Raw genomic sequence first — 27,767 nt, 5'->3', positions numbered from 1 at the left:
AGCCTCCCTGGGGGCCCAGTCCAAACCAGTCCTCCCCCCCAGACCCACAACTGGCCCAGGACAAGCCTTCTGCAAACGTCTCGGGCTGTTGTGCAGCAGCAAATAAAGACAGCGGTGGTTTTCTATGCAGCCCGTGTGCGTTCCTGCTCCGCTCCGACAGCTGGAGGGAGGGCACCAGCCAGCACGACAGGAGAACATCCAACATCCCTGGGGCATCTCGGCTTCGGGGGAGATGGGGCAAATCCAGCCCCAGGTCATTTGATGAAGGGTGGGATACAGGCAGGAGCAGCTCTGCCCTTGGGCAGGGTCAGGAGGCTCCGTGGGTCGTCTTGCTCCAAGCATTTGGCTTCCTCTTCTGCTCGAGATGCTCCAAACCCTGACCCCCTCCCAGGGAGGGGTTTGAGGGGTACCAGGGGACAGCGCAGCCCTGTGCCCTGCACGTCAGGGCACCAGCCCAGGCACTCCCAGCGCTGCCGCTCTCCCTGCCCCGCTGACCATCATCAAAACAACCAGAACCCCCTAAAAGTGCCATGCCCCTGCACCCGAGAAGGGAGAAGAGCCCTTGTGTGTCTCATTAAATACAGGTAGAAATTTATTAAGGGGGGGGGGGGAACCCACAGCTTTTAAAAAAAGTATCAAAAAGAGACAAATGAGGTGAAGTGTCTGTCTTTGGCTGGAGCGGCACCAGAGGGACAGAGCGGGGCTGAAAAGGGGCCCGTGGTGCAGGGAGCGATGCAGGGACGGATGCAGGTGCCACAGAGCTCCTGGGGTCACCCAGAGAGTGGTTGTGGACAGAGGGAGCCGAGCTCCCAGCCCTGGAATACTCATCCCAGGGCATCCCGGCTGGGGGATTCACACCTTCCCCCATTTAACAGCACTGAGACCCACCAGCACCAAAGCAAAGCAACACAAACCAGAGGAGAGACAGCCCAGCACCAGCCCGGGTCCAAACCAGCCCAGCAGAGTCACCCGGACCCCAGGAAGGACCTGCCTTCAGGCAGAGGCTGGCAGGAGGGAGGAGGAGATGCTGGGGAGCAGCAGCCCAGGGCTGGGGGCAGGCAGGGACACGCAGCCCCAGGCAGGGAAGGGGGAAGGCAATTGCCCCCATCCTGCGCTCCTCCAGCTGTCCAGCACAGTTTGAGGTGGGGAGGGGCACCTGGGTCTACGCTTTGAAAAAGAGAAAGGGGTAACAGCAGGGACTCGAGGCAGAAGTGAAAGATGGGAGCACCAATGGCTTCCCGAGGGGGCTGTGGGCTTCAGGAGCAGCCACACAAGCTCCCCAGGGTGTTCTTCTCCACGCCTGCCTCCCAGCACAGCACTACAAAGAGGGCACGTGCTGCTTCTCCACTTCCAAAAAGGGAATTTCACCGAAATAATGGGAAAAGAAGCCCCCCTGCGCCAAGTCCTGCCTCTCCATCCAGCGAGGAGCCCGTGTGGGGAAGCAGAAGCCTCCTTCTGTGGCCTCAGGGGAGCATCAGATGCAGGAGCAGGACTGAAAAATACCTTCAAAGCTCAGCTCTGAACACCTCAGAGCTGTGGCAGAGGCCCTGGGGAGCCCAAAGCAGGGAAAACCCTCTGCCTGAAGAACTGTGGATAAAAAAAAGAGTGCCCCTGCAAAAAAGGGGGGTCGTGTTCACAGTATGAGCTACAGTGCCCAGGGGCACCGAGGTGGGACGGGGTCCTGCGCAGGCAGGGGCACAGGCAGGAGACCTCGGCAGCTTCAGCCCCAGGGCTGGGAGCCCAACGTGGCCGTGGATGCACTGAAATCCCGCTTCCCTCAGCCCTTTCCCCACACAGGCAGCAGTCAGGGTCGGTCCCCAAACCAGTTATGGCTTTTCAGCACCAAGAGGCAGCCCCAAAGGGGTGCAAGGCAGGGTTGGCTCCAGCCCCGCTCCCCACTACATCCCCAGCGTTTAACAGGGGTCATCCCAAACCCACCAGCCCTGAGGATGAAGCTGTGCCCAGGATCTGCCCCATCCTGGAGCAGCCACCATCTTCTGCAGGCTGGTGAAGACCTACTCCATGGAAAGCATCACTGCCATCACTTCTCCCAGCCCTGTCCCCGCCGGCGGGGTCAGTGCAGGACCTGCTCCAGCTCGTACTTCTCGCAGAACTTGCTGGTGAAGGGCAGGCAGGTGAGATACTCCACCCAGCGCCAGTTCACAGGGTAGACGTAGAGCCAGACCACCAGTGAGGCAAAGAGCCCCACAAAGACCAGCAAGGAGATGATGATCATGGCTCGCTTGCGGTACTTGTCCACCGTGCCGAAGGTGATGTAGGGCAGGAAGGCGAAGGAGAGGAGGAGGCCACTGAGGAAGCCAAAGAGGTGAGCGATGTTATCGATCCACGGCAAGAGGCCGCAGATGAAGAGGAAGAGGACGATGCCAAAGAGGTTGAGGAAGGCTTTCCAGGGTTTCTCCAGCACTTGCCAGCTCTGGAAGAGCTCCACGAAGAGGCAGGCCAGCAAGCCAAACTGGGACCCGGCGGGGCCCACCTGCGGGGATGGGGGAAGTCATGGCTGGACTCTGCGTACATCACCCCAGACATGTCCCCACGTCCCCAGGGACCGTCTCCTCCCCTTACAAAACGCATTTGGCTCCTGCAGTCCTCTGAGGGCTGCACTCCACCAGCGCAGGGCTCAGGGGTGGGAGCCCTGGCACGGGAGGAAGAGGAGGGGAGTACGCCGGCACTGTTTCGGCAGAGCCAGTGCTTTCGGTGACTCGGCAGCCAGGCAGCATCACCCCCTCCCAGGCCACAGCCCCCCCAGCCCCGTCCCAACACACCCCGGACGGATTAGGGCACTCGGCGTGATCTCATTTAAAGCCCGGCAGGGTTTCACTGCCAGCAGATTAGCCATCTGCCCACCCGGGGACCCCGCACGCACACCGACACGTGGCGACGCACGATTCACGCGGCATGTGCGAACCCCACACGTGGGGCAGAGACCCCCCCACCCCCCACCACGGGGGCACCAGCCTCCCCCCGCCCCGCAGCAAAACCGGCCAGGGGCTGAGAGCTCTGTGCCGACGGCTGCAGCCCCCTCCCCAAACCTCTGCTGGGACAGGGACGGGGAGGGGCGTCCTTTGGTCCCTGGGGAGCCGGCTGGGCTTGGGGTGCTGTGGGCAGAGCCCCCCCAGCCCTCACCTCTGCCCTGTACGGCAGGAAGATGGCACTGGCCAGATTGCCCGTGATGCCGCTGAGGATGAAAATGATGGAGATGCGATGCCAGCCCGCCAGCTTCTCCAGGTCCCTCAGCACCGTCATCTGGAAAGTCACCGACACCAGGCAGTGGATGATGCTGGGGGGAGAGACCCTGCGTTAGAGACCCCTGCCCTGGCAGAGCCCCTGCCCAGCCCTCCCACCCGCTGCCCGGGGGGCACGAGACATCTTACAAAACACGCTCCACCGATGGCACTGTAGTCTGGGGGTATCCTCCCCTCTTCCCTCCCAACCCATCGGGGGTCACAGACCATCCCCCTGGATACTCCGGTCCCAAGTCACCCCCGTCATCCCCCGGGGGCGCGGGGGGCCGCGGCTCACCCGGCGTGCAGGAACAGGGACAGCCACAGGCGGTAGAACTGGTCGGGGACCTCCGGGTTGAGGAAGGGCAGGAGGCCGCAGACCTCATCCAGGCAGTGCACCTGCAAAGGTAGGTGGGGTTGGGGGGTTACGGGGGCTCGGCCCACACCCCAGAGCCGCAGGGAGCAACGGATGGGTGACAGGGACGTGTGGCTGACGATGCCGCATGTCAGTTGTGGGGGGGACACTGGGTGGTGCGGGGCACCCGCACTGCCCAGGTGCTGGGGAGGGAGCAACCGAGCATCCCCAGTGCCCCAGGAGAGGCCGAAGGGCCATTTTCCTGCCCGGGATGTGCCTTTCCCAAGGACACTGGTGCTGCCTGGGTGAGGCCGGCTCAAGTCCTACATCTCCTCCCGCCCCACACCAGCAAGGCAGGCATGCAGCGGCCGCGGGAGTCCAGCCGACAGCTGGGCAAGTCCCTGCACTTCGCATTCCCCCTGCTCACACCCATCCCAACCACGTCCCAGGATACTATAAAACCCTTTGGCATCAGCACGGCCATGCGTGACCCGGCTGCTAGCACCCGCGCCCCCGGCCCCGCTGACCTGCGAGCAGAGCGTTGCCTCCTCGTGGAAGTAGCCATGCATGAACTCGCAGTACTCCCGCGTCGTGATCTCGCAGCTGGGCAGAGGGCAGGCAGCGGGCTCACTCGGGGCAGGGCTTGCTCCCCGTTCCCCCGAGCATCCCCCTCTGCTCCTGGCAGCCGGTCCTGCCGCCGCCGCCGTGCTTCCCACCCCCCCAAGGCTCCGTAACCTCCTTCTCCCCCCGGCACAGCTCTGGACACCGACAGGGCAACAACGGGCAGTGGGGCAGAGCGGGGAGCCAAGCCTGGGCCGGGTGCCCCCGTCGCTGCAACCCACCTGCCCTTGGTGCCGATGCAGCAGGGCCTGCCCTTGATCTGGCAGTCCAGGTGGGCGAAGCCCGTGTGGTTGGTTTTGGTCTCGTAGGTGCAGATCTACAAGCAGGAGGGAGAGGAGCCAAGGTCAGGGTCTGGCCCCACGCTCTCCCCGCAGCCCCCGTGCCTGGCTTGTCGCCCCCCATGACTCCCGCAGAGGCTGCCAGCACGGTGCCACCCAGCTGGCAGTGGCACCCGGCTCTTACCGGCCACTTGGTGATGTCATCTGGCCACACGTGGGGTGGGTTGGACGCCGGCTCCTCGCACGTCCTGGCGGGAGGAGGTGGGTGTGGGGTCAGGAGGGTCCCCCCAACACATCCCTCCCTGCAGACCAGTAACCCTCCCCAGGCACCGACAGCCCCGAGACCTGCCCCTTCCCCCGTCTCGGGAGGGATCCTGCGCATCCGTGTCCTACAACACCCCACACCAGCACCTTCTGCAGGTGAACCCCGCAGCACTCACATCTGTCGGACAACCCCATCGACGCCCGCTCGCAGCGTCACCCATCCCAGCAGAGCAGGGCAGGCAGGGGCCAGCGCAAGACAACGGCGTCACCCATTGCTGCCTCCGTCTGGGACGGACCTCACCTCAGCTTCCCCACTGGTTCCCTCTTCCTTATCGCTCTCCTACGCTGTGTAACAGCCCCCCAGCCCCTTGGACGAGAGGATTCGAGGCATCCAAGCTGGAAACGCGGCCCCACGCAGAACCTCCGCCATGCCCCACATACAGTTAGGTGACCGCAGCGCTTCTCCCCAGCCGTCCCTCCTACCTGGGGTCCTGGTGACACACAGCCCCCGAAGTCCGCTTCTCACCCAAGCCCATGGCGGGCGCATTGCTGCCCGGCCACTTGATGAATGTCGCCAGCGTCTCCTGGGGAGGATGAAGACATTGAGGATGCGGCAGCAAACGCACCGCTCTGACCCCGCACGCATCCTGCCCTGGTGCTGTGAAGGGCGGGGATGGTTTCCCCCTTTTCCCCAGGGATCCCCAGCACTTCCCGGCGGTGGCACGCACCGAACAGTCCTGCGGCAGGGTCTGGATGCAGCCCGAGTTGTCATTCTGGACGCAGCAGCCGGAGCTGCGCTCCCGGTCCCGTTCGCGCTGGATGAGCTGCTCCACCTGCCGATCCTTCCGGATGCAGGGGGAGAACTTGGCTCCCAGGTGGATCAGGTCGATCTAGGAGGGAGATGCCAGTCCAGGGGATGCTCTGTGGCCCCTCCGCACCTCCCCTCCCTCCAGCTGCCCCCGGGGAGAGCTCAGCAGGGGCAGGGGGTCCCCACAGGCGACAGCCCAGTCTCCGTTACCCCAGTGGGGGGGGAAGACGATGGGGTCTCTTCTGACCGTGATGCTGCAGCTCTGGGAAGTGCTGCTGAGCCCCCAGCCCGGCCTGGGACCCAGCAGCATGTCCCAAAGGGATGGGGGCACTGAAGGCCCAGGGCAGTAGGCTGGGACGAGGGGTCGAGCTCTCCCCCCGGGGAGGGGAGCACCCCAGGGACCCCCCTCGGCTCAGGGCAGAGGCCGGCAGAGGACAGACCCTCAGGCTGGTGGTCCAGCAGAGCCCTTACCGAGCTGGGCCCGATCCAGAAGTTTTCCTGCTGGATGTACTTGACGCTCTCATAGACGCCCTTGTTCCTCAGCACCTGCGGAGCCAGGCCAGGGTCAGCTCCCGCCGAGGGGGCTGGCGGTGTGGGGCTGCAGCCCCCTCCCCTCCCCTTGCGGGGGGCTGGGCAGTCCCCTTTATCCGAGGGAAGGGCTGCTGGGTCCCACCAGCAACGCGGGAGGGAGAGCAGCTCTGCTGCCAGCACGCGTGCCGCTGCAACACGCCGCTGCTCACCCGGCACACGCAGACCCCCTGCCCTGGCTGTTTAATGGAGCCTCTCTAACAGCAGGAGCCAGCAGCACCCCAAGACGCTCCCAGCCCTAGCAGGGAGCACAACAGCACGGCACACTGGTGGGCACGGTTCCTCCAGGAAGACGCATGCCTGCTCTTCTCTCCAGCCTGGGTGCCCAGGGAGCAATGCAGCCGGCTGCAGGCTCCCAGGATTAACCCCAGAGGAAGGATCGCCCTTCTGAGGCGTCGAAGGCACCCCCAGACACCAGCCGCGCTTTCCTCGGCAGCTAGCAGGTTGCCGTTTCAGAGCCAGACATTGCACGGGAGAGCTGGGAGGGGACAGCCCTGGCCGGTAGCTCTTAAACTTACTAACTCTGTCGTCACGTGCTGGGCGAAGCCGATGGGGGCGATGCCGTAGGTGCCGATGACCAGCAAGGTGATGAGAATGTGGACAAAGGTGATCCAGTACGTGAAATACGGCCTGCAGAGGAAAGGACCCAAAATTTGAGCAGCTCAAGGATGGCTGGGCAGAGGGACGCTGCAGTCCCCCAAGCATGGAGGGGGACACACATCTGAGTTACAGCTGGGGAGCCCCGTGCCCATCCCCGTCCCATCAGTCCGCCCTCACCGGTGGCTGTCGGTGATCTCCAGCTGCGACTCCACGATGCTGCTCAGGCTGCGGCGGTACGTCCTGTTCAGCCACTTCCCCACCACCCCCAGCCCGTAGTAGCGTTTCTTGCGGTCAAAGGCGAAGTGCTTCACTTTGGAAGCGATGCGCCTACCTCGCCGGGGAGCCGGGCCGGCACTGGCGGAGGCCGAAGTGAGCCGGACACCCTCCTGCCTGCAGAGAGAGGAGAAACCCATCACACCTGCCAAAAGGGACCAGCTGAGAGATCCCCCACGTGCAACCCCACGGCCACAACCCAGAGCTGGGGAAGGCCAGAGGACGCCTGGGATGAGGGCTAGGGGCACCTCTTGGCTTCACCCTCCTAGGAGCACGCCAAAAGCGCCCAGTGCCCCACAGCAGGGACGACTGGGGACATTGTCCTGACTGTGGCAGGGGACCTGGGCAGCCTTGGGGCAGCACCCACCGAGAGCTGGTACTCACGGGGTGGCCTGCTCCACCTCGGGGGACGCCCTGGCATCCTCCCCCACCGGGTGCATGCGTAAATACGTGGCAGATAGAGGTGGTGACTCGAAGACATCGTCGGGCATGGAGTACGTCTCATCGTGCACGTCCATCTGGAAGGAGGATGGAGATCCATTCTTGGATGTGTGCAATGGATGAGAAACCTCCCCCTGACCAAGCATGCCCATCACCAGGCCAGCCTGGCTCCGTCTGGCCCCGGGGTGGTCCCCATCGACATCCTATTAACTGCACGTCACAGGGTATGAAACGCGCCCACAATGGCGGCATCGCTCCCTGCCACCCCCGAGGAGTACCACCGAGACCAGGGCTCTGCAGCACCAGGCGCAGCGGCCACCGATGCCCCTGCTCCCAGGCAGGGCGAAGCACCGACACGGGCGTCCCTGTCCGAGCCCCGCTCCACGTCCAGCCCCTGCGCAGGGACACTGGGACCCCTCCCTGCTCCGGCGGCCGGCGTGGAACGGCGCTTGCCTTACTGAAGAAGGACGAGTCCAGGGTATCGGCAGCATCCACCATGTCCTCGTCCATGAAGCTGGGGTACACGAAGCTCCTCTTGTTGCTCCTCCGCTTGGGAGCCAGCGGCTCCAGGACAGAGCGTCCCTTTGGCAGGGGAAGCAAATGAGGGTAAGCAACCAGAAGCCCCACGGTTTTTGCAGCACCAAGGCTTTCTCGTAGCTTCCCTCCGCAAAGCGGAGTGGCAAGGATTAAATCCCAACCGGCCGCCATATCCCCCCACGTGGGAAGGGCAGGCAGCAGGAGCTGGCAGCAGATGCTGCCTTCAGCTCCTCAGAGCCAGCGCCGGACCATGCCCATGTTAGTAAGCGTGACAAGTGAACTCTGAATCACGTTCGGTCTCAGTCCCACAAACCTGTCCCCAAGGCTTGCCCAGGGCTCCCCAGGAGCTAGAAAGCTGCCAGAGAAGCTTCCTGGCTCCTCAGCAGTGAAACCCACAAGCTGCTTTTTCCTAGGGATGTCCAGTTTTCACCAAAACTTCTCTTTTTAAGCAGAGCTCAGGTTAACACCAACCTCCCCCCTAAAACCCACCCTGGAGAGACAGCAATCTCTGTGCAAAGCAAAAGGCCAAGTAGCAAAGATGATGGGTGAGGGACAGAGCTGAGACGCAGGTCAGGAAGAAGACAGTGCCCCCCAGGTCCCCAAAACTTACACGGAGAAGGGCTGCGGCTGCCTTGAAGCTCATGTGGGCGACAGACTCCCTCTTCCTGCGCGGCAGGCGGCCGGAGCGGATGCTGTTGAAGGACGCCAAGGAGACGACGCCGGGGGTGAGAGGGGGCAGGACGTGGTGGGGCGTGTGGGGACGGTCAGTCTCATCGGGATGGCGGAAGGGACGGCCCCTGGCCAGCGGGTCCACGATCTGGAGAAGGAAAGAGGTGTTGGTGCTGGGAGAGCAAGGCTAGGAGCTGGACCCCGCAATCCCGAGCTCTACCTTGGGCATCTTGGCGGGCTTGGGCGACTCGGTGCCTTGGAAGGAGGGCACCTCCTGGCTGGGCAGCTCCATGTCGCGGTAGGCAGGCTTCAGCTTGCCGTATCTCATGCTGCAGTGCTGCAAGCTCTTGCGTTGCCACTGCTGCCGCTTCCCCTCCCAGTCGCTGCTGACGCCAAACCACTGCGCCGTGCCCCTGGACGCGTGATGGGCACGCTTGTCACCCAGCTGGTCCCCCCATCCCAGGAACGGCCATCCCACCCGGGCATCCCCTCTGGCAGGTGATTTGGGTTGGGGTGTCTCAGCTCAGCCCACAGCATGGCAAGTTTTGACCTGGCTACGGGCCGGGGAATGGGAAGAGATGCTGCAGAGGGGTCGCTGGCCTTTGGGTCTCTCTGGAGAGGTAACTCCATCAAGACTTGCACCTTGCACGGGACAGTGCATCAGCTCTGGGCTGCAGCAGACGTCCAGCTCAAGGTGCTTTTGAAGGTCCTACATAAACAGGGCAGAGAAATTTTCCCAAGGTGCAAAACAATGGTTTGAATTAACACTAAACAATCCCTCTGCGGGATTACCCCCAGGCAGACACCGCGAGTCAAAGCAGAGCTGCGTGAAACCCTCCAAGGCGTTCCCTTCCGAACCCCAACTCTCCATCCCCATCCCAAGCCTCTGCCAGCACCCACAGCCACAACACCCCGACAGGGACGGAGGGACCTCTCCGGTGACCCAGCCGCTGCCGGAGCCCACCCTGCCCTCACGCCGCCACTCCCCGGCCCTCACCTGCGGATGCTCTGGGACAGGGAAGTCTGCCGGCGGAAGCCGGGCCGGCGCTCCGAGCCGTCGCATCCCTTCGTGCGGGGCTCCTGCAGGCTCTTGCTCTTTCGGTAGACGGGGACCTTGGAGGGCTGGGAGGCAGAGCAGGGCGTTAGGGACGGGATGGCACGGGGCGGTCCCCTGGGGACGGCAGCCCCCCAGGTCCAGCGTGGGGTGGACACAGCTCCCCGTCGCTCACCTCCTTGCGGGCGCCGTCCTCCTCCGCCTCCCGGGGGGGGATGACGATGGAGAGGTTGGGAGGCTTCTTGCTCTGCAGGCGGCTGCTGCTGGAGCGGCTGCCCCCGTTCTTGTCGCCGGCTGACATCTCGGGCCGGCGGCAGTCAGCAGGCTGGGAGGGTGCAAGGAGTCAGCGAGCGGGGAAGAAATACGCCCCAGGAGCTCACACACGGGGAGAGACTGGGTCCCAGCAGGAGACTGGCCCTCAACAGTGTGATCTCACCAGCCTCAGCCCCCGGGCCACTGGCCGTGCTGCTGACACCTCGCCACCTCAGCCCAGCTGCCGCACCCCCGAAACCCGCACCCCCTCCTCGGGTTTGGGCAGACAGGAGGGCTTCCATCACCCACTGGCTCCCAGTCCCCCAGGCCCACCAGCACCACCCCTTCCCCTGCCGGCAGCAGAGCGAGGGATGGCAGGAGTGGTAGGGTCAGAGCATCCCCATCACCCCGGCACGTGCCGCTGGGACACCCGGGTTTCACACCCCGTCGGGATGCGCCTGACCAACTCGGCACGTGCGTGGGAGACATGGGGGGATCCCTGCAAGCCCTGGCCGGGCCCATGGCACGCAGCTGCGGCTCTCGGACACGGGGGCACCAGCCCCTGCGGTTCGGCACAACGGGGGAGCCGAGCGGGGATCGCAGGTGCTCCTGGGGGGTCTGCAAAGAGCTCACCTTACCCGTGCAGGGCAGGGTGGGAAGGGAGGGGATGCAGTCAGGCAGGGGACATGCAAAGCCTGAAAACACCCGATTCACATCCCCACCTGCACCACAGCCCCCGTGGGGGACGGCTCCCGCTGCAGTGAGAGGGGCTGGGGCAGCCTGTGCCCCCTCCGGCCAGGGAGCGGGGACCCACCGTGTGCCAGGGTGCCCCGTGGGAGCAGAGATGCGGGACGTTCCCCTCCGGCACGTGCACGCCAGGCTGGGAGACTGAATCCTCCCTGGCACCACGTGCAAGGAGGGGGAAGCTTAATGGCCAAGAGGCGGTTAATTCCCTGAGCAATCCCCTCCCAAGGGTCCCCGCAGCCCGGCTCTATCGGGCAGGACCTCACGGGAAAGGTAATTCCATCCGAGCGCAAGGGAGCGAGTCCCAGATCCTATTAGGGGCTACAGGTGCTCTCAAAGGGAGGCATGGCCTCCTCTGGCCTCTTCCCGTCCCCCCCAGCCACGTGCCAGCACCCAGGGGACTCACACAGCTCTTACAAGCATCCCTTGTTGTCCCCTCCCCCGGCACAGCCACGGCCACAGGGATGGTGCCACCTGCCACGCTCACCCCATGCCACGTGCACCAAGCCCTGCTGCGGGCTGGCCACAAGGACCGGCATCCCCATGGGATTGCTCCCAAGGGGAGACGGGAGCTGGCCCTCTCCACCCGAGGGGCACAGCAGAGTCCCCCGAGGGGGGCCAGGTGCCCTGCTGCGGCTCCTCTGCTGCACCCACCGTCACCGAGCTGGAGCTCAGAGTCCAACAGTGCCACCGGCTGCAAAACGCCAGCTCCACCCATGGGCCTGACCCCTCTCTCTGCCCAGGACCCCAATAACCAGCCCCGCCGTACGGCCTCACGCCCCACCCTGCTCTCGTCAGGTAAGGGTGCTCAAGCAGTCAGCTGGGCGACTGAGACCCCCACCGGCCCCCCCTGCAACGGGTCCCCACCTTGGCAGCACGTGCCCGAGCAGGAGGCAGGCACGGGGCACTTTCGTAGCTCCCCCAGCACCCCGAGTCCCGAGCATGACCCTCCCCTCAGACCCCACCGCAAGCAAAGCCTGGCTATAGCAGCGTGGGTCCCCGTGGGACCAGCGCCCTGGGGACGGGAGAGTCCAGGACAAGTTCCCTGGGAGCATGGGAGCCCGAAGCCGGTGGCACTGGAGGGCATTGCTGCCCTCCGCTGGCTCCTGGGCCAGGCGACAGCCTGCTGCTCCTGCCAGCCCTGCACGGCTTAAAACGTGTGCTGGGCTGGCGGGGGTACGGCAGGGCAGGGACGGGCGAGACGCTGGAGACACACACACACGAGACGCTGGAGACACACACACGAGACGCGTGCGTGGCAGGGGGAATGTCAGATGCAGCCGAGCGGTGGCTTCACTGAGACCCCTCGATCGAGGGGCACCAGCAGCCCCGGCTGGTGGCAGGGCAGGGTCCTCATTCCCAAATTAACCCTGCTCCTCTCCAGCCTTGGCCATGAATCGGTTCATGGTGGGGATCCAGATGGGAAGATGCGAGGAAGCCATCACACAAACGCCACGAGGACCAGGTGAGACGTTACTGGAGGCAGCATTCCGGCACGCTGCCTGCCTCCACTCCTCCCCAGAGGCACCGAAGCAGCACCCTTGGGTGCTGCCGGCAGCTCAGCTGCTGCCTCACCCCTTGCTGCCGTTAAGTGCCAAAGCTGGGAGCAACCAGCTCCCAGATTTCTCTTAGGGGCTCAGCCAGTGCCGGTCCCCACCAGGGTCTCCCTACCTCATAAGAGTGGCAGGGATCCCACGCAGTGCGTCTCGATGGCAAACACCCGCGGCAGCCTTCCTCTTCCTCCGCTGTCCTTCACGCACGGGAGCCCCGGGGCACGGCCAAACTCCTCCTGCCTCACCTGGTGGGGAGAGAGGCTGCCATGAAAAGCCAGGCGAGGGAAAGCAGAGGGCTGCAGGAGCATCCCGGGCAGAGGGAGAGCCGAGCTCAACGCTCCCCGGGCCCTGGGGACGGGGCCGCTGGCAGCCAGACACTGGGGACTCGGACCAGCCGCTGGCACAGGGCGGCAGGAGGAAAAGCCGCTGTTTGCAGCGATGCACCTTGCTCCGCGGCAGGGGAACCGTGCAGGACAGGCAGGGAGTTTTTGCCCACTGCTGCCAGGCAAAGCTCTTGGGAAGCAAGACACCCGCGAAGAGCGGGCACGAAATGCGAGTGCCTCATCGAGGTATTTAATAGCTGCTAAGCTGGGAGAATGCCAGCTGGGATGTCCAGCCCCAGCAAGCAAAACTTTCCATCCCACTGGCGAGCTGGAGACGCTGTTTGTTTTCCTCCCAGGGCAGCCAGCAATGAGCTCGAGATGCCAGCTGCTCCGGAGAGCCGGGGATGGGAACACGCTGGGGTCAGAGCAAGCCCTGGAACACCATCGTCATCCTCCTCCAGCTCTGGGGAATGGCTCTCAGTGGCGGGAGCCAACACAGCCAGGAGCACAGAAATTGGAGCCAAACTGTGTCGTTCAAAGGTGCGAGAGGACACCGTGCTCTTGCACGACCCCACTCTTACACCCCTATCCCAAAATCCCATCCCCAACTGCTCCCATCACACCCCAGGCAGCCCTTGGCAAGGGCCTCCGTGCTTCCTGGCGAAGCAGCTCTGCAGCACATTTAAAAGCCCGGTCCCACTCCCCACCGGCTCCCCGTGAAGCGTGGGTGGAGGGACGGACCCGGCCTCCCCCGAGCCGCAGGCGAGGTGACGCAGCTCCCGGGGGAGCTGGCACAACTCGGCGGGCACCTGCCGTCCCGGTCACGCGGCGCGGCTGGAGCAGTTTTCACGGCTCTGTGCATTAACGTAATATTTGGCATTGAGAGAAGGGGGAGGAGGGGAGCAGCCCCCGAGGGCTAAAGTGCCCTTGGCCACATGGGTTGGGGGCAGCGGCCACCCCCCGAGCACGGATCCTGACCCGCAAGAAGTTCTACCCCGCACCAGCCAGAGAATTCCCGCGGGGACGGTGCTGGGAAGGTGTTTTCTAGCTCCCCACATGCTTGGCACTGGCACCCAACCCCTCCGGCGCTGGCACCGCTCTCGCCCACTGTGCTCGGCGTGAGAACAGGCGAGCCGGCGCCTCCATCCAGACCAAGCCCAGGATGAGCTCAGCCCTCCGGATCCCCTTCACCCTCCCGGCCCCGGGACGGGGGGCTATGCCACCAGGAGCATCGCTCTCTGCCTGGCAGCCCCATCTGCAGGGCACAGCCCGGCTGCCCCTCGGCGCTGGTGGCTGCGGGTCCCCAGGGAGCCTCAGCCCAGTCCCCAGGCGCTCGGGGTGGGCATGGTGGCTCTGCCCCAGGGACAGGAAAGGGAAGCGAGAGGTGACATGCAGAGCTGGTGCGGGGACGGCTGCGTGAACATCTTGCCATGGGGACAAGGTGGTGACAGTAGTGGGGGGGCGACGGACACGGGACTCGGCACCCACGAGCACGTCCCAAGCTTGGTAGGAGCTGTGCTTCCAGCTGGAAGAGGGATCCCAGGACAGCACAACGTCACTTCAGGCTGGAAAAGATCTCCAGGGAGAGAAAAATGCACTGGGGATGCTGCCATCACCCACGGGGGAGCGATAAATGGGCAGGGGGTAGAGCAGGGTAACCTGGTCTGGTTGTTAAGAAGAAGAGATCCCCCACCATCACCATCTTCCTTCTCAAAGCTGTCGCATTCACCAAAGCTTGCCAAAGCTCGACATCCAGCAGCGAGGGACACTGCCCTTGCCCCAGCAACAAGCGGTGAAGCCCCCATCCCCTCCTAAGAGGGCAGGTGTGTGCGGGGCACTGGTGAGCAACTGGGATGAGGTTTTAGTCTTTAACCAGGCGAGGCACAGGGAGGGCGACCGGGGCTGCCTCCCAGCCCCACGGTGAATCATGACAGACGCTGACCCAAGGAAGCACGCCCAAGGAAGAATGCGATGGAAAAAGTGATGCGGCTCGTACGAGGCGTCACCATGGGACACCCTGGGATGCTCTGAGCAACGCAAAGGGACCGTCAGCAAGGCCAAGCAGCAACCTGCAGAGCAGAGCTGGGGACGACCAAGCATAACCGTCGTACGAGACACCGGAGACAACCCTGCAGAGCAGCCCTGCTCGGAGGGGGATGTATGCAGCACGCAGCGGGCGCAGAGAGGCTCAGGGAAGGCTCGGGATCGCTCTCCCCGAGCCTGTTGGCATGGGGGGAGGCAGCATTACCGGCACCGGAATAAAAGTGCGTCAGGCTGGTGCCGTTAAAGCCAGGAGGAGAAAGCCGCTCTGAACCACCTGAGGGTGCAGGGCCGGGAGCAGGACCCCCGTGAACGCCCATCACCCTGAGCATGACGAGCCCCTGCTCTTCCCTCTCCATCGGGGAGTGAGAAAGGGGTCAGCGATGCCGCGGAGCCCCCCGAACACCCCCACAGCCATCGCCGCTGCTCGCACCCCAGAGCCCATTAGGCAGAGCGCGCCGCTGCCGCGCGCTAACGGCTGCCCATAAATGATTCACGACTGCGTTAAAGACCTCTCTCAAGGCTGGAGCCTCGTTAAAAGGTGCTCCTGGTTATTAAGAGCCCTGGATAGGAAAACCATTCGGTCCAATCGCCCCAAGCATCAAATCCCTGCGGGCTCGCACCCGAGCAGAAAACCCCGAGCAGCCGCCCAGCACCTTCCCCCCCTTCTGCTCCCTTTCTAAAAGCTTTTTAGCAATTTCCAGTCTCAAATTTCAGATCTGAGAGAAGCAGCCCAAGACAAACAGCTCTTGAAATGAAAAGATATTATTAAAAAAAAAAAAAAGGAAAAATACTTCTGGGGTGGGGAACTAAATACGTTAATATTTTGCTTTCTTCTGGGAAAGCCCAGACCCAGTCTGTGTCTCAGTCCATTGTGGACCCACTCAAACAGGGAAACCTGGAGAGAACCAGCCCCGCAAGCCTGGGAGCAGCCAGGCTTCATCCCCTGCCTCCCTCCTCTCAACCTCCACTTATTTTTTGTGCTTTGAGTATTCAGACTTTTTTTTTTAAAGGACAAAATACACTTTATGGCATCGCTGCAGGAACCCTCCTGTCCCTAAGGGACTTTGTGTCCCTGCATGGACCCGCGCTCACGGCACAAACCACCCCCCAGCTCGTGCACGGCCATTTCGCACCCTGGCATCACGACATCGGGCTGATTTTTTTTCCCCCCACGTGTCAACCCCACCGCAACGGGACTGGTCAGCAAACCTGCAAGACGCAAGGTTTCACTCTGAGTCTCGAGAGGGGACCACTGAGTTTCAGGGGGTATTTTAAGCTGCTCCCTCCCTCTTCCGCATCGCTGAGCCACGCAGTCGGCACCGACACCTGCAGAAGCTTTAATCCCCGTCTCCAGCACGGCTGCTGGGGTAGCAAGACGGGGTACGGATGCCTGACGGGTGGCGAGAGCCCGGCCGCTCCCTGGGGCGCGCAGGCAGCCGACATGCGCCTCGCCCGCGCTGCCATTATGAAATCCTCTCCCACGTTCTGCGTCGGGCAGGACATTGGGCAACCGCAGCGGGTTTGTTCAGCCCGGGTGAGCTTGGAGCGCGCGGCACGCCCTGGAAGGAAGCAAAACTACCAGGGGAGATAGAGCGCGCTGGCCGGGGGGGGCTGCGCTGGATGCCGCTGATAAAGGCGCAGCGGACAGAGCCCTGCCTGCCTGCGGGGAAAGGGATCGAGGGCCGGGGAGGGCGCATGGCCGCTCGCATGGTTGCGCAAGGCAGCCATGTGCCGGGCTTCCCCTCTGCAAGGGCTCGATCGCCGGGAGCGTGCGTGGCCCCGGTCTGTCTGGCAGTCCTGGGTGCCGCCGCTGGTATCTGCACGGAAAGGGAAGGATTTGCCCGCGGGATCTGGGAGCGGATGGAAAAAGCCATGCGGAGGATTTCCCGCATCCCAGGCACAGCCTGTTTCCCACCATCGTTAATTTTTACCAGCACAACAACCCCCCCAACCCTCCGCCCCGGCTGAGGGGTGCCGGCACCCGAAGGTGTCCCGACCTGCTGGGGTGGGTGGTGAGCCGTGGTGAGCCAGGGTCCCTCCGTGCTGCTGCCCACCCACCCCGCACCTCCCTGCTCCCCCTTCCCAGGGGGTTGCGGGGGGTCCACGCACCCTCACAGCAAAATACCCCCAAACAGGCAGCGCTGCACAAACCCACTCTTGTTTCCCACGGCGGAGACACGCCGGCCGGGACGGTGGCTGCTGCTGGCCCTTGCCCTGTGCTGGAGCCCAAGCCGAGCAGGGGACAGGCACATGGAGGCTTTGAGTCACCCCAACAGCTTTGGAAAGAGCAAAGTGCGAAAGTCTCTGCCGGCAGCGAGGGAAGCCAGGGCGGCTCTGCCGGTGGCAGCGTGGAGGGGTCAGCTGCTCCCCGGCAGCGCCGCAGGCAGGGTTGCAGCACTCTCCAGACCCAAGGAAAGCTCTTTCCCAGGCACCGCAGGGATTCCCCAGGCTATCAGGACTGATTTAACTTGGTTTTATCTAAGAGCTGTGTAATTACTGAGAGCCACTCCAATTCCTCATTAGCTTGGCTTAAACACAGGATGCATGGGCATGATGGTGTGAGTGCTCCCACCCTGGCTACGCCTTCTGGAAGGGGCTGAGGGGTCCCAGGCCGTTATTTCCCCGAGGCAGGCTGTCTGCTTGTGATCCCCATGCCACAGGTCATTACTGAGTTCATTCTCGCTTCCCTCTTCGAAGGAAAATTCTTGGTGCGAGACGACTATAGGAACAGGGACACACACACACACGTTTCTTCCTCCGGTTCTTCTGCAAAACACTCCTTTTGACAGCAGCTCTTGGTGCAAGGGTTCAGGCTAGACTTGCAGACTTCCTCAATCCTCCGCTGCCCGTTTAGAGTGCACTGAGCCACCCGGAGCAGCACCCCATATTTGCAGAAGGTCCCCCTGCCGTGAGGTCTGAGCATCCCCATGCCATGTGGGATGCAGCAGTGGGAGGTGGTGCTCAGCCCCACGCACAAATTCGGCTCATCCCAGGCACGAGATGAGCCCTGGGCTGGCGGCAGGAAGATTCCACTTGGCTAAAAGCTCCCTATCTCCGGGAACAGGCTCCTTATCTCAACGCAGCCATTTCAAGGCTCGTGCAAAGGGAGAGGCCCCGGTTGACGCCAGCAGCCTCCTTCGATCCCCCTCGGGGCCAGCAGCTGCCTGAGGAGGGGACAAGGACCTTGCGGTGTCCCTTTGTGCCGTGGATGGAGGTGGGATGTCTGCTGGTAGCAGGCTGGGGGCTGCACCTCAGACACCCCATTTCGCTGCCCTCCAGCCACCCCTGCAAAGGGGCCACGTCCCCAGGCAGTAGCAAAACCAGAGGCTAACCCCCCGAAAGCCTCGGCACCCCCCGGCCCCGGTGCAACCCGGGGAGGGTGCTCCCAGCCCACCCCTCCCTCCTCCCAACCACCAGTAGCCGAACGAGGGCCGCTCCTCGGCCTCGTTCCCTTCGCTCCCATTGCCATGAAGCCAGAAGCACCCAGGTCCACAACCCACAAAGAAAAGCCCGACCGGGAACAGCTCATCCCCATCCAACACGGCGCAAGCCCAGCACAGGGGATCCTACGCTCGTCGGTGCCTACAGAAACTGTGCGATGCTCTCCCCCCCCGCTGCAGCATCACCGTGAACCTGTGCCAGCAACACACTTTGCAGCCTCTCGGCTGCCAAGAGCTGGGGGTGGGGTCTCCCCCACCATCCTCGTCCTCCTCCTGCCCACCATCCCACCTCAGGGATGCTGCACCCGCAGGGAAGCCGCACAGCTCACTGCAGGGGCTGGAGATGTTGATTTTTAAGGACCTGTCTCTATACCTTCCCCAGGAGCGCTCGGACTGGGTTAAGCCACCACGTGCACGAGCCACCTTAGCCCCGGTTACAGCATCACCCATGGAAAAGCCCTGTGTCGACAGTGCGGTCTCGGTCCCGGCAAGGCTCTCACGCTGCTGAAGAGACAGGGAAAAGGGCAGGATGTGCCAACGCCAAGCGTCGGGGATTTGTCCTGGCTGCCTACAAGGGTGGCACGCAGCCTTTGGGCTCACACGTAACGGGAGGTCACTCCCAGCCCTGCCCTGGCATTCCTGCAGGCCGGCAAATTACAGGGATAACCGCGTCAAATCCCCGGCACAAGCTGCCGCGTGACGCACAGGGAGCGAGGGCAGCCCTGCGAGGCCGGCGGCAGCCCTGTGGCATGGGAGGGGGGCACCGGCACATTGGGCAACTCGGGGGGCACCAGCCACATCTCCCCTGCTCTGAGTGGGTCTGTCAGACCAGTCAAATACATCAGGAAATTTTTTTTTTTTTAAACAAAAGACCAATTAAAAAAAAAAAAAAAAAGACAAACAAACACTGCTGGAAGGAGGGGACCATCGCCCTGGGGGCTGCAGCACCCCAAAAAGGCACCTAGGGATGGGAGGGATGGCCCTGCAGGATGGCCGGGATGGGAGCAGAGAGCAGGAGCATCCTACCAAGGAGCGACCAGCCACGCCACGCACCGCCCGGCCGAGCGGTCACCGCAGGGCTGGACATCCAGCACAGAGACCGTGTCCCTCCCACACTGACCAATTTCTCCCTCCGACCCCCTGCCAGCAGCCTGGGAAAAGGCTGAGGAGCATCACTAGGCACTACCCTGCTCCCTCCCCTTGGCACCGGTGACTTCCATGGGGCAGCGGAGCCCCGGGGCGCCCCGTGCCCTGCCGCAGCCCCCGACAGCACGGGCGTCGAGCAAGTTGATTTGCACCCATGCTCCCACCTCTCGGGGTACGGCCGCAGCAGCGAGTCCTGCACCAGTGGCTGCTCAAAATCCCCTCGAAGCAATAAGCAGTGGGTTTCACAGGAGCCCTTCACGCTTTCTGACTCATTTGTAGCATTTCACAGGCAAGGAAACGGAGGCACTGCAAGGCAATAGGACTCCCTGCCTTCCCACCCCCCCGCTGCCCCGGCAGCTGCCCTGGTCCCTTCCCCAGGCAGCTTGTAAGGACTTCAGTAAAGCCCTTACAATTCCCCCAGATTTAAGTTATTGGAGGACGAAGGAGGAGGGGAGAAGCTCTCACATACAAAACCATAAACGCTTGATTTCCACAAGGGGTGCAGGCTGCTCCCCTGCCCTCCCAAGACAGTTATTCAGGGGCTGCCCCTGCCCGGAGATAACGCGACCTGCACCTCACGATGCCAGCCCTTGGGGTGCAGGTTCCCGAGGACGAGGGGGACACAGGGGTCCTGCACAGTGGCCAAGCAGAGGGCAGGTCTGGTCCTGGGGCCACCTGGCACACGGACCTTCCCCAAGGCATCCTCCCCGAGTCCATTCCCCCACCACAAAGCCTCATTAAAAGAGCAACCACTAACCAATTGCTTTTTGGCTTTGGTTTTTTTTTGTTTTTTTTTTTTTTTTTTTTTTTTTTAAGAAACGGGGATTAAGGGAGAAAAGGGGTACCAGCGCCAAGCGTTTCTTCCATAATCACAAGCACACGCGCAGCTTTCAGTGCTCACTCGGAGGCCAGGAAACAACCATAACTCAAAGCACCGCACGCTCCCAAACGACCACAACTCCTGGATCTTCGTAATTAAAAGGGACCGTGCCCGTCCCCACTGGGGGCTCGTCACATTACCAGACGTCTCCCAGCCCGGCAGGAGAGTGGGGACCAGTGGTCACTAGATAAAAAGCTCTTCAAGAGGAGAAGAGTTTACGATCCCATCACTTGTGGGCTCATACAGATTTATGTAACTAGTTTTCAGCCTTCACTAATTGACTCCTTTGGTGCAGAGCCCCTGCCAGTGCCAAGCCCACGCTCGCTCCTCCGGGCTCAGGTCCCTGCAGGGCTCCCAGAGCCTGCGGGAAACGTGGAAACGTCTTGGGGGCCCCATGCCAGCCTGGGCAGCTCCCGCGCAGCAGACAAGGGACAGCGGGAGAAGGACGAGCCCCCTCCTTGCAGAGCGAGGCACGCTGCCACAATGCTTTAGGATGTGGGACCAGGTCTCCCACCACCACCCGCCTTGCAAATCCCCCACCGGCCAGTTCTCCATCACCTGTCCCCGCTTCCTTTGCCGACAAATGCTGTTTTGAGCCCAAGCTCATCCTGAGGGTTGTTTTTGGATCGACACCAACAACCCAAGGGAAGGAATAAGGATTTATTTGGGGTTTCCCTCAGGTTCACTGTAAGAGTTAAACAGAAGCAGCATCAAAGGCAAAGAGATCCGTAACCAGAAGAGCCACGTGCTCGTCTTTCAGCCCAGCGCAGCCAAACACCACAAACACCGCCTGAATTCCCCAGCTCCCCCAGCGCATCCCAAGGCATATAGGTCCCCTGAGGAGAGATGACCCAGCCAGCCCCCTTCCCCACCAGATGCACACCCCTGCGCTCCGCATCCTCAGCCTCCGGGCTGCTCTCCCAGCACCCGCCGGCGTCTATTGTTCTTCCCGCTGGCATCTGCGGACGCGATCCGGCAGCGCTGCTCTCCCGGCATGCACGAAACGCATCAAGCGCTCACACGCGCATCCGAGCGCGAGACCAGGCTCGGCCCCCTCTTGCAGAATTTGTACTGGGGCAGCTGTTTGGATGTCAAACCCCGCTCCCCCTGCTGTGGTTTACCCTTTCTCACCCCGGGGCTTGCAGCACCTTCGGGTGCAGTTTCCAGCACAGCTGCAGCGGTGCCAAAGAAACCCCTGAGCGGGGGAAGTGGGGAGGCCACTGAGGCTTGCTTTGGTCACCAGCAAACAGGAGCAAAACAGGCACAAGCTGCCCTCCAAATGAGCAAGCAACAATAGGTGTCGATCGCCCTGTTAACTGCAAAGGAGCTCAGAACGGCAGAGCCCAGGCGCAGCAGCTGGGGTGCCCAGGAAGCACTTGCGAAGCCAGCTGCGGTGCAGAGCCCGTGGCACCTGGGGTAGGAGCAGGCAGAGGTGGCCCTGGTTTCTCCTGGGCATGGCTGCAGTTGAACCCTCCAGCTCAGTTCAGAGGTGGGATGTTTTCAAGCTGTGGGAGGTTTTCCACTTGGAAAACAGGCAGGAGCCAAAGGATGCTCGTTCGGAGGGTGCAATGGAGCGAGCCGAGCCGGGTGGCATTTCCCCGCTGAGGACAGCCGTGGGACGGTGCTGGGCTGTGCTCCCAAACCCTCCAGCCGGGCCGAAGTGCTGCAAGCCTGGGGCAGCGGCGATACGATAAGCTCACCCTGGAAATCCCCGGGAGTGACCATTCAGGACCCGGGCACACGAACATCCCGGCTCCCCGTGGCGGGAAGGATGACGCCGTACTGGGGAAGAGGGCAGGCACTTCCTCTTGCCGCAGGGACCCAGCAGCAACAGCACAGCCTCTCAGGTCCCCTTCCCCCTGCAGAGTGCAGGCACGGGGAGCTGAGCGAGAGCTGCGGGGTCTCAGGGGCGAGAAGCAGAGCCCTTGGCCCACTCCGGCCACTGCAATCTGGCTGCGGGCAAGCCTGGAGGGATGGCTTCTGCCTGGTCCTGCTGGTACTGGTACTGCTGAGGGCCAACAGCAAAAAAACAACTGGCTAAAACATCCACACCCAGCATCCCTCTGCTCCCTGTGGGATGCAGTATGGATGCAGGATGACCGGACCCTTCTGTTCTGGAAGGGTTTTGTTTGTTTGCGAAGGGCTGGCGGCAGCACTCACACTTCAGGCAGCACGTGCGAGCGTGCCAGAGACTTTAAACCAAACCTCAACCCAGCAACAACAACAAAGCCCCGGCGTGGGCAGGCGGGAGGGCCGGACGATGCTCTCGGGCAGAGCGGGAGCGGGCAGGGGCCCGGGCACCCTTGCCTGCGGCTTCGAGGCTGCTGCCGCTTCCGAAGGGCGCTGCCAGCCCCGCTCGCCTGGGAAGGGGAAAACCCACAAAACAAAAACAAAACCGCACACCCGCTTGTTTATCGGGCCATCGGCTCCAGAAAGTAGGTTAGGGCTTTCCTCCCGAGCCTGGGCAGGGGAGCGGGCAGGCCCCCCCGCTTTCACCTCCGCCCGCGGCTCACTGCCGGGTCACCCCCCCGGACGCACACCCACTTCCCCCCGTGATGAAGAGGAGGAAGAGGAGGGTTCCCCCCATCCGTCCGGGCTGCCCGCCCCGGGGGCGCCGGGGAAGGCGCGGGGCACGGCCGCAGCCCGGGCAGGGGGATCCGCGCCGCCGCCCCCACCCCGGCCAGGGGCCCCCGGGGGGCAGGGGCGGGCGCCCACCCCCGGCGGGGCCGGTACCCCGGGCCGGGCCGGGCAGAGCGGCCGCAGGGCGGGAGGCGCGGGGCGGAGGAGGAAGCTGGCGGGACGCGGCCGGTCACAAAGCAGCAACAAACCGGGCGGTCGCGAAGCGAAGCGGCACGGAGGCACCGGGACCCCTCGCCCCACTCCCACCCGCGGCCCCGCTCACCTCGGCGCGGCCAGGGTCCGGGTCGGGGTCCCGGCCCTCGACCTCCTCCCAGTCCCGATCCCGGTCCCGGTCCCGTTCCCGCCGGCACCGGCCGCCGCTCGCCGCCTCCTCCACCTGGGCCGGGCGGGGCCTGGGGGCGGCACGGGGGCGGGGCCTCGCTGGGGGCGGGGCCTCCGCCCGGGGGTCCGCCCCGCAGAGCGCCCGCCCACGGCGTCACGCGTGGGTGCTCCCGCGGGTCCCCGCCCCGCCGGGCGCTCGCCGAGCCCACACGGGGCGGCCTCAGCCCCTGCGGCTTCCCCCGGCCCTGTGCCCCGGGCACGGGGACTGCGGGCTGGGAACTGCCCAGCGCCGGCACCAGGCGCTGCCAGGGCCGGGCACTGTCAGGACCGGTCACTGCTGGGACCGGGCTCTGTTAGGACCGGGCACTGTCAGGACTGGGCACTATTAGGACCCGGCTCTGTTAGGACTGGGCACTATTAGGACTGGCTACTATTAGGACCAGTAAGTATTAGGACTGGTCACCATTAGGACCGGTCACTATTAGGACCAGTCACTGTTAGGACCAGTCACTGTTAGAACTGGTCACTATTAGGACTGGTCACTATTAGGTCTGGGCACTATTAGGACCGGTCACCATTAGGACCAGTCACTGTTAGGACTGGGCACTATTAGGACCAGGCTCTGTTAGAACTGGTCAACATTAGGACCGGTCACTATTAGGACTGGGCACTATTAGGACCAGTCAGTATTAGGACTGGGCACTATTAGGACCAGTCACTGTTAGGACTGGTCACTATTAGGACTGGTCACTATTAGGTCTGGTCACTATTAGGACCGGTCAGTATTAGGACTGGTCACTATTAGGTCTGGTCGCTATCAGAACCAGTCACTATTAGGACCAGTCACTATTAGGACCGGTCACTATTAGGACCAGGCTCTGTTAGGACTGGGCACTATTAGGTCTGGTCACTATTAGGACCAGTCACTATTAGGACCGGTCAGCATTGGGACTGGGCACTATTAGGACCAGTCACTATCAGGACTGGGCACTGTCAGGACCAGTCACCGTTAGGACCCCAGGGCATGGCCCCCCACCCCGCTCCCAAGCAGCGGGGCCCAGGCGTGCCAGGCAGTGTGGCGGGCGCGGTGCAGGCGGGCACACCCCAGCAGGCACCGTGGGCCCGGGCACGTCCCGCCGGCTCGGCCGGATCCTGGTGACGCACCGCGGGGCTGGGGCAGCGGGCAGTGGCTGCAGAGCCGGTCGCGTTGGCTCGTCCAGAGCCTGCAGAGCTGAGCCCCACGGGGACGGGGACCTGCCCCTGCTCCCATCATCGCCCTCTGCACTGGGTCGCTCTTCTTCCGCCACAGCCTCACATTCAGCTTCCTCCCATCCCTGCGGAGGAGACTGGATGCCGGCAGGATTTGCGGGGCTGAGGAAAGACCTTTATAGGTTGGGTTTGGCACGGCTATATGGCTGAGGCTTTTATACGGGAACATATGCCCTGGTTTTTGCCACAAAATAAATTCTTGATTCACGACTTGCTGCGGGTCTCAGGCAAGCACGGACTGAATTTACAGCCAGGACCAGGCAGGACCAGGAATTAACTTTGCCTCGCTATTCAAAACTGCATTTTTCCTTTATATTTCTCTTACCTGCACAGGGACACTTCAAGCAAGCCCGCTGTGCTAAAACTGTCCCTGGGCGCTGCAGCTCGGGTCCAGCTTGGATTCACTGATGGGCATTGACCTCGTGCCCGCAGTGGCCCTCCACCTTCCACTTCCATGGGTTCTTGCTCAGCAAATCTGCTCCCAGTTCCTGGTAGAAAAAAGGGTAGAAAAAGGTTTCGGTTCCTCCCAGCTCCTTTGAAGTTGTGTTTTGAAGCGGGTGGAGAAGGGGAGAGCCCGGCGGGTGCCGGGGTGGGTGGCTGGGCACGGACGCCCCGACGCAGGCTGTGCCGTGGGGCAGGTGGATGCTCCCTGCCCGTGACTCAGGGGTGAGGGAGGGGTGAGGTGGGGGTGTCCCCAGCTGCAAGCTGGGGCAGGTGGCAAGCAGGGACCTGTGCCAAGATGCCAGGCACCGGCTTCTCCCTGCGTCTGGGAGGGGACAGATCAGCCTGTCCTTGGCTGGGACAAACAACGGCCGACAAAAAACCACGGCTGCCGTGGCCTTGCCTGCATCCCGCTCCAAGGCTTGGACCTGCAGGATGTGTCCTTCGGTGGAGGAGCCGGGCAGAGCCCCGTGCAGGCTGGCAAGGCCCACAGAGGGAAAGAGAGGACGGTGACTGCCACCTGTGCAAACGCCGCAGAGCGTTGGGCAATAAGGAAGCGAAAGAAATGACCAAAAAACCCCCAAGGCAGCAATGTCAGGGCGTTGCGTCAGCACGCCGGGGAGATGCTCTGCAGAGCACTTCCCTCTGCGGTGCAAACCTCCCCACAGCCCGGCCCGGCCAGAAATGTCCCGGCTGGCCTGTCCCCAAAAGAAAGCAGGGAGGGGACACAGCGCTGCGCACCCCAGCGTTGGGAGACCCTCCCTGTGCAGGGTGCACCCTGCAGCGGTGCCGCTGGGTGACTTGCTCGGAGCCCCCGGTGCGATGCGCCAGGCCCAGGGCCGGGACATCTCAGCAGGAGCCATCCCTCCCTGTTATGCCGTGAAATCCTCCGGGGTGGGATCCGTCCCCAGCAGCTTGGGGCCAGGCAAGGTCCTGCTGCTCACTGCCCGCCGAAGGCTGCTGCCAGGGCAGGTCCAGTCTCTGGACACGAGACGCAGTGCAGCGCCCGGCGGGGAGGAGATCTGAGCAGCAGCGGGTTTCGTCAGAAACCGAAGCCAAGGTTTCGGGGCATTTTAAAGAGGATTTTCAGAGGCAAGCTCAGCCCCGCTTCCCTTGGCCTTGGTATCCCTGTAGCAGGACTTTTTCTCAGATAATTCAAGTATGTTTGGAAGAGGGCGTTTGCCTTCAGAGCAGGTGTGTTTTTTTCCTCCCAAGGATGATGGTGCACAAATCTGGGTGCCGATGGGGACGCACCGCAGCCGTCCCACTGCAGGAGAGCTGACGGAGCCGGGTGGCTGCCCTGCTCCCCGGGGAGAGGGAGCCCAGCCTCCTGCGGGGTTTGACCTTCCCCCCTCGCCAGGCACCCTCTGTCCCTGGCTGGGACACACAGGTGGATGGAGTCAGCGTTATGAGATGTGCTGGGGCTGGATGGAGCCGGGGAATGGCTTTTTGGGTGGGCCCCCTCCTGTGGGGGGGCTCCGGGAGCCTGGCACCAGCTCCAGCGACTTTTCAGAGGCAGCATCACAAGGATGCTCAGGGAGAAAGATTCTGGTTTTCACAACCTTGTAGTTTCTGTGTCGTAAAAACCCCATACTCCCATCCTGGGGCTGCAGTCCAGGGTTTCCTTGTCTTTCCAACACATCAACTGCTTCCTAAAATGTCTCAGTCCAGGTTCTCCAGGAGTTTTTTCCTCTTGTTGGCTCTTCACAAGCCCCCCCATCTGGGTGTGAGATCCCCTGGGTTGTCTTGAGTTGCTCCCACATCTGCCAGATGGGTCTGTGTCCCCATCCTGTCCCCGGGAGCCTGTTCCCCCCATCCCCTCATCCCCCAGCCTCTCGGGACACAACCTGGGGGAAAAGCCCCTCGTGGAGGGGACACGTCTTGCCCCCGCCCTCGCCACTGCTTTGGACCCCGCCATGTCCCGCTCTCACTCTGTCTCGTCTCACTCGGGGTTAAAAAATGCCTGTGCCCGCTGCCACCATCACCTCTGCCCGCTGCAAGCCAGCACAGCCCCTTGGCAGGCAGCTGCCCGCTGTGCCAGCGTGAAAGCAGCCCGGTGCCGGGGCTGGCTGCCTGCAGCGCTGCCGTTCCCGGTGCGAACGGCAGAGGCCAGGCCGCGGCCGTGCTCGGCGCTGCTGGGAGCGGGGCGGAAGCTGCTCCAGCAGCAGCAGAGGATGCTCAGCCTCTGCCATCGCTCAGCGCTCCCTTCCCTCTCGCCTCCATCTCACCGGCGTCTGCTGCCCCACTCCCCCATCCCCGCTGCTGCCGCACCGGGTGTCACGGCTGTCACCCCTGCCCGGCCCCTGAGGGACGCGGGGCACCGTGGGGCCACCTGGCTCTTGGTGCTTCACGCAAAGACGGGGGACCTTTTTCCTATCAGGCAAACTGGGAACCCAGGTCTGATTCTGTGAGGGCAGAGCGGATGGAAAAGCCCCCCCCAAGCCTTTCCCACGGCATCACAGTGCTGGTGGCAGCGGTGCCACCCGGCTGTGCGGCAGACGGAGCTTGTCACGGTGTCCTCACCTGCCCATCCCCGCTGCTCCCCTGCCCCGGCCATCGAGGGGCTGGGAGGTGGGGAGCAGCACCCGTCGCCCACCCGTGCCGTGCTCTGTGGCTGCCCCGTGTTCGGTCACCTTTGCAAACACAGGGATGCTCCCGCTCACCTCAAAGTCCACAGCCCGGGGGGCTTGGGGACCCCAGCTCCCATCCTCAGAGGCACTGTCACCCCCAGGTCCTGACCGAGCCACCCTAGCAGCGCACAGACCCCTCCAGGCCCAGATATTAGTGGGAAATTTGTATTTTTACCCCCTTGAAGCACTGTTTCCTCCTGCCCTCCCCCCCTCCTCGGCCAGCTTGCGGTGGGAAAGCATTAAGAAATAAAACAATATCAAATGCAATCAAAGGCAGGCTGGTGGGAGTTTGTCTTTTGGGGTTTCCTTCTCTTTTATTGCTTTCCCAAAGAATAAACATTTGGGAGGGCTCTGA

General features: G+C 63.1%; 1 protein-coding gene and 1 long non-coding RNA gene across 2 annotated transcripts in view; one reads left to right on the top strand and one right to left on the bottom strand.

Moving 5' to 3' along the window:
• Positions 1-27,767, top strand: part of LOC142417916 (uncharacterized) — a 480,711-nt gene that overhangs the window by 391,842 nt on the left and 61,102 nt on the right. The window lies entirely within an intron of this gene.
• On the bottom strand, positions 570-10,055 carry RHBDF2 (rhomboid 5 homolog 2). Its single transcript, XM_075518856.1, has 17 exons — positions 9,906-10,055; positions 9,674-9,798; positions 8,897-9,089; positions 8,618-8,824; positions 7,924-8,052; positions 7,414-7,547; positions 6,934-7,146; positions 6,675-6,786; positions 6,040-6,114; positions 5,489-5,650; positions 5,244-5,344; positions 4,681-4,744; positions 4,440-4,534; positions 4,125-4,200; positions 3,541-3,641; positions 3,145-3,298; positions 570-2,494 (listed from the first exon to the last, which is right to left on the bottom strand). The coding sequence occupies exons 1-17, from the start codon at positions 10,029-10,031 to the stop codon at positions 2,075-2,077; spliced, it is 2,487 nt and encodes an 828-aa protein (XP_075374971.1). The 5' UTR covers positions 10,032-10,055; the 3' UTR covers positions 570-2,074.

The sequence above is a fragment of the Mycteria americana genome, chromosome 16 (genome assembly GCF_035582795.1).
Source record: "Mycteria americana isolate JAX WOST 10 ecotype Jacksonville Zoo and Gardens chromosome 16, USCA_MyAme_1.0, whole genome shotgun sequence".
NCBI lineage: Eukaryota > Metazoa > Chordata > Aves > Ciconiiformes > Ciconiidae > Mycteria > Mycteria americana.
Note: the sequence above shows the minus strand (reverse complement) of the source record. Positions and strands in the feature narration are given on the sequence as shown.

What these genes read in the sequence shown, in the direction of transcription:
- RHBDF2 (XM_075518856.1), bottom strand. Translation starts at nt 10,031, where the DNA reads ATGTCAGCCGGCGACAAGAACGGGGGCAGCCGCTCCAGCAGCAGCCGC. An exon ending in TCCCTGTTCCTGCACGCCGG is followed by an intron (nt 3,299 to 3,540) that starts GTGAGCCGCGGC and finishes CTCTCCCCCCAG; the next exon opens with CATCATCCACTGCCTGGTGT. An exon ending in TCCTGCCGTACAGGGCAGAG is followed by an intron (nt 2,495 to 3,144) that starts GTGAGGGCTGGG and finishes CCATCCCCGCAG; the next exon opens with GTGGGCCCCGCCGGGTCCCA.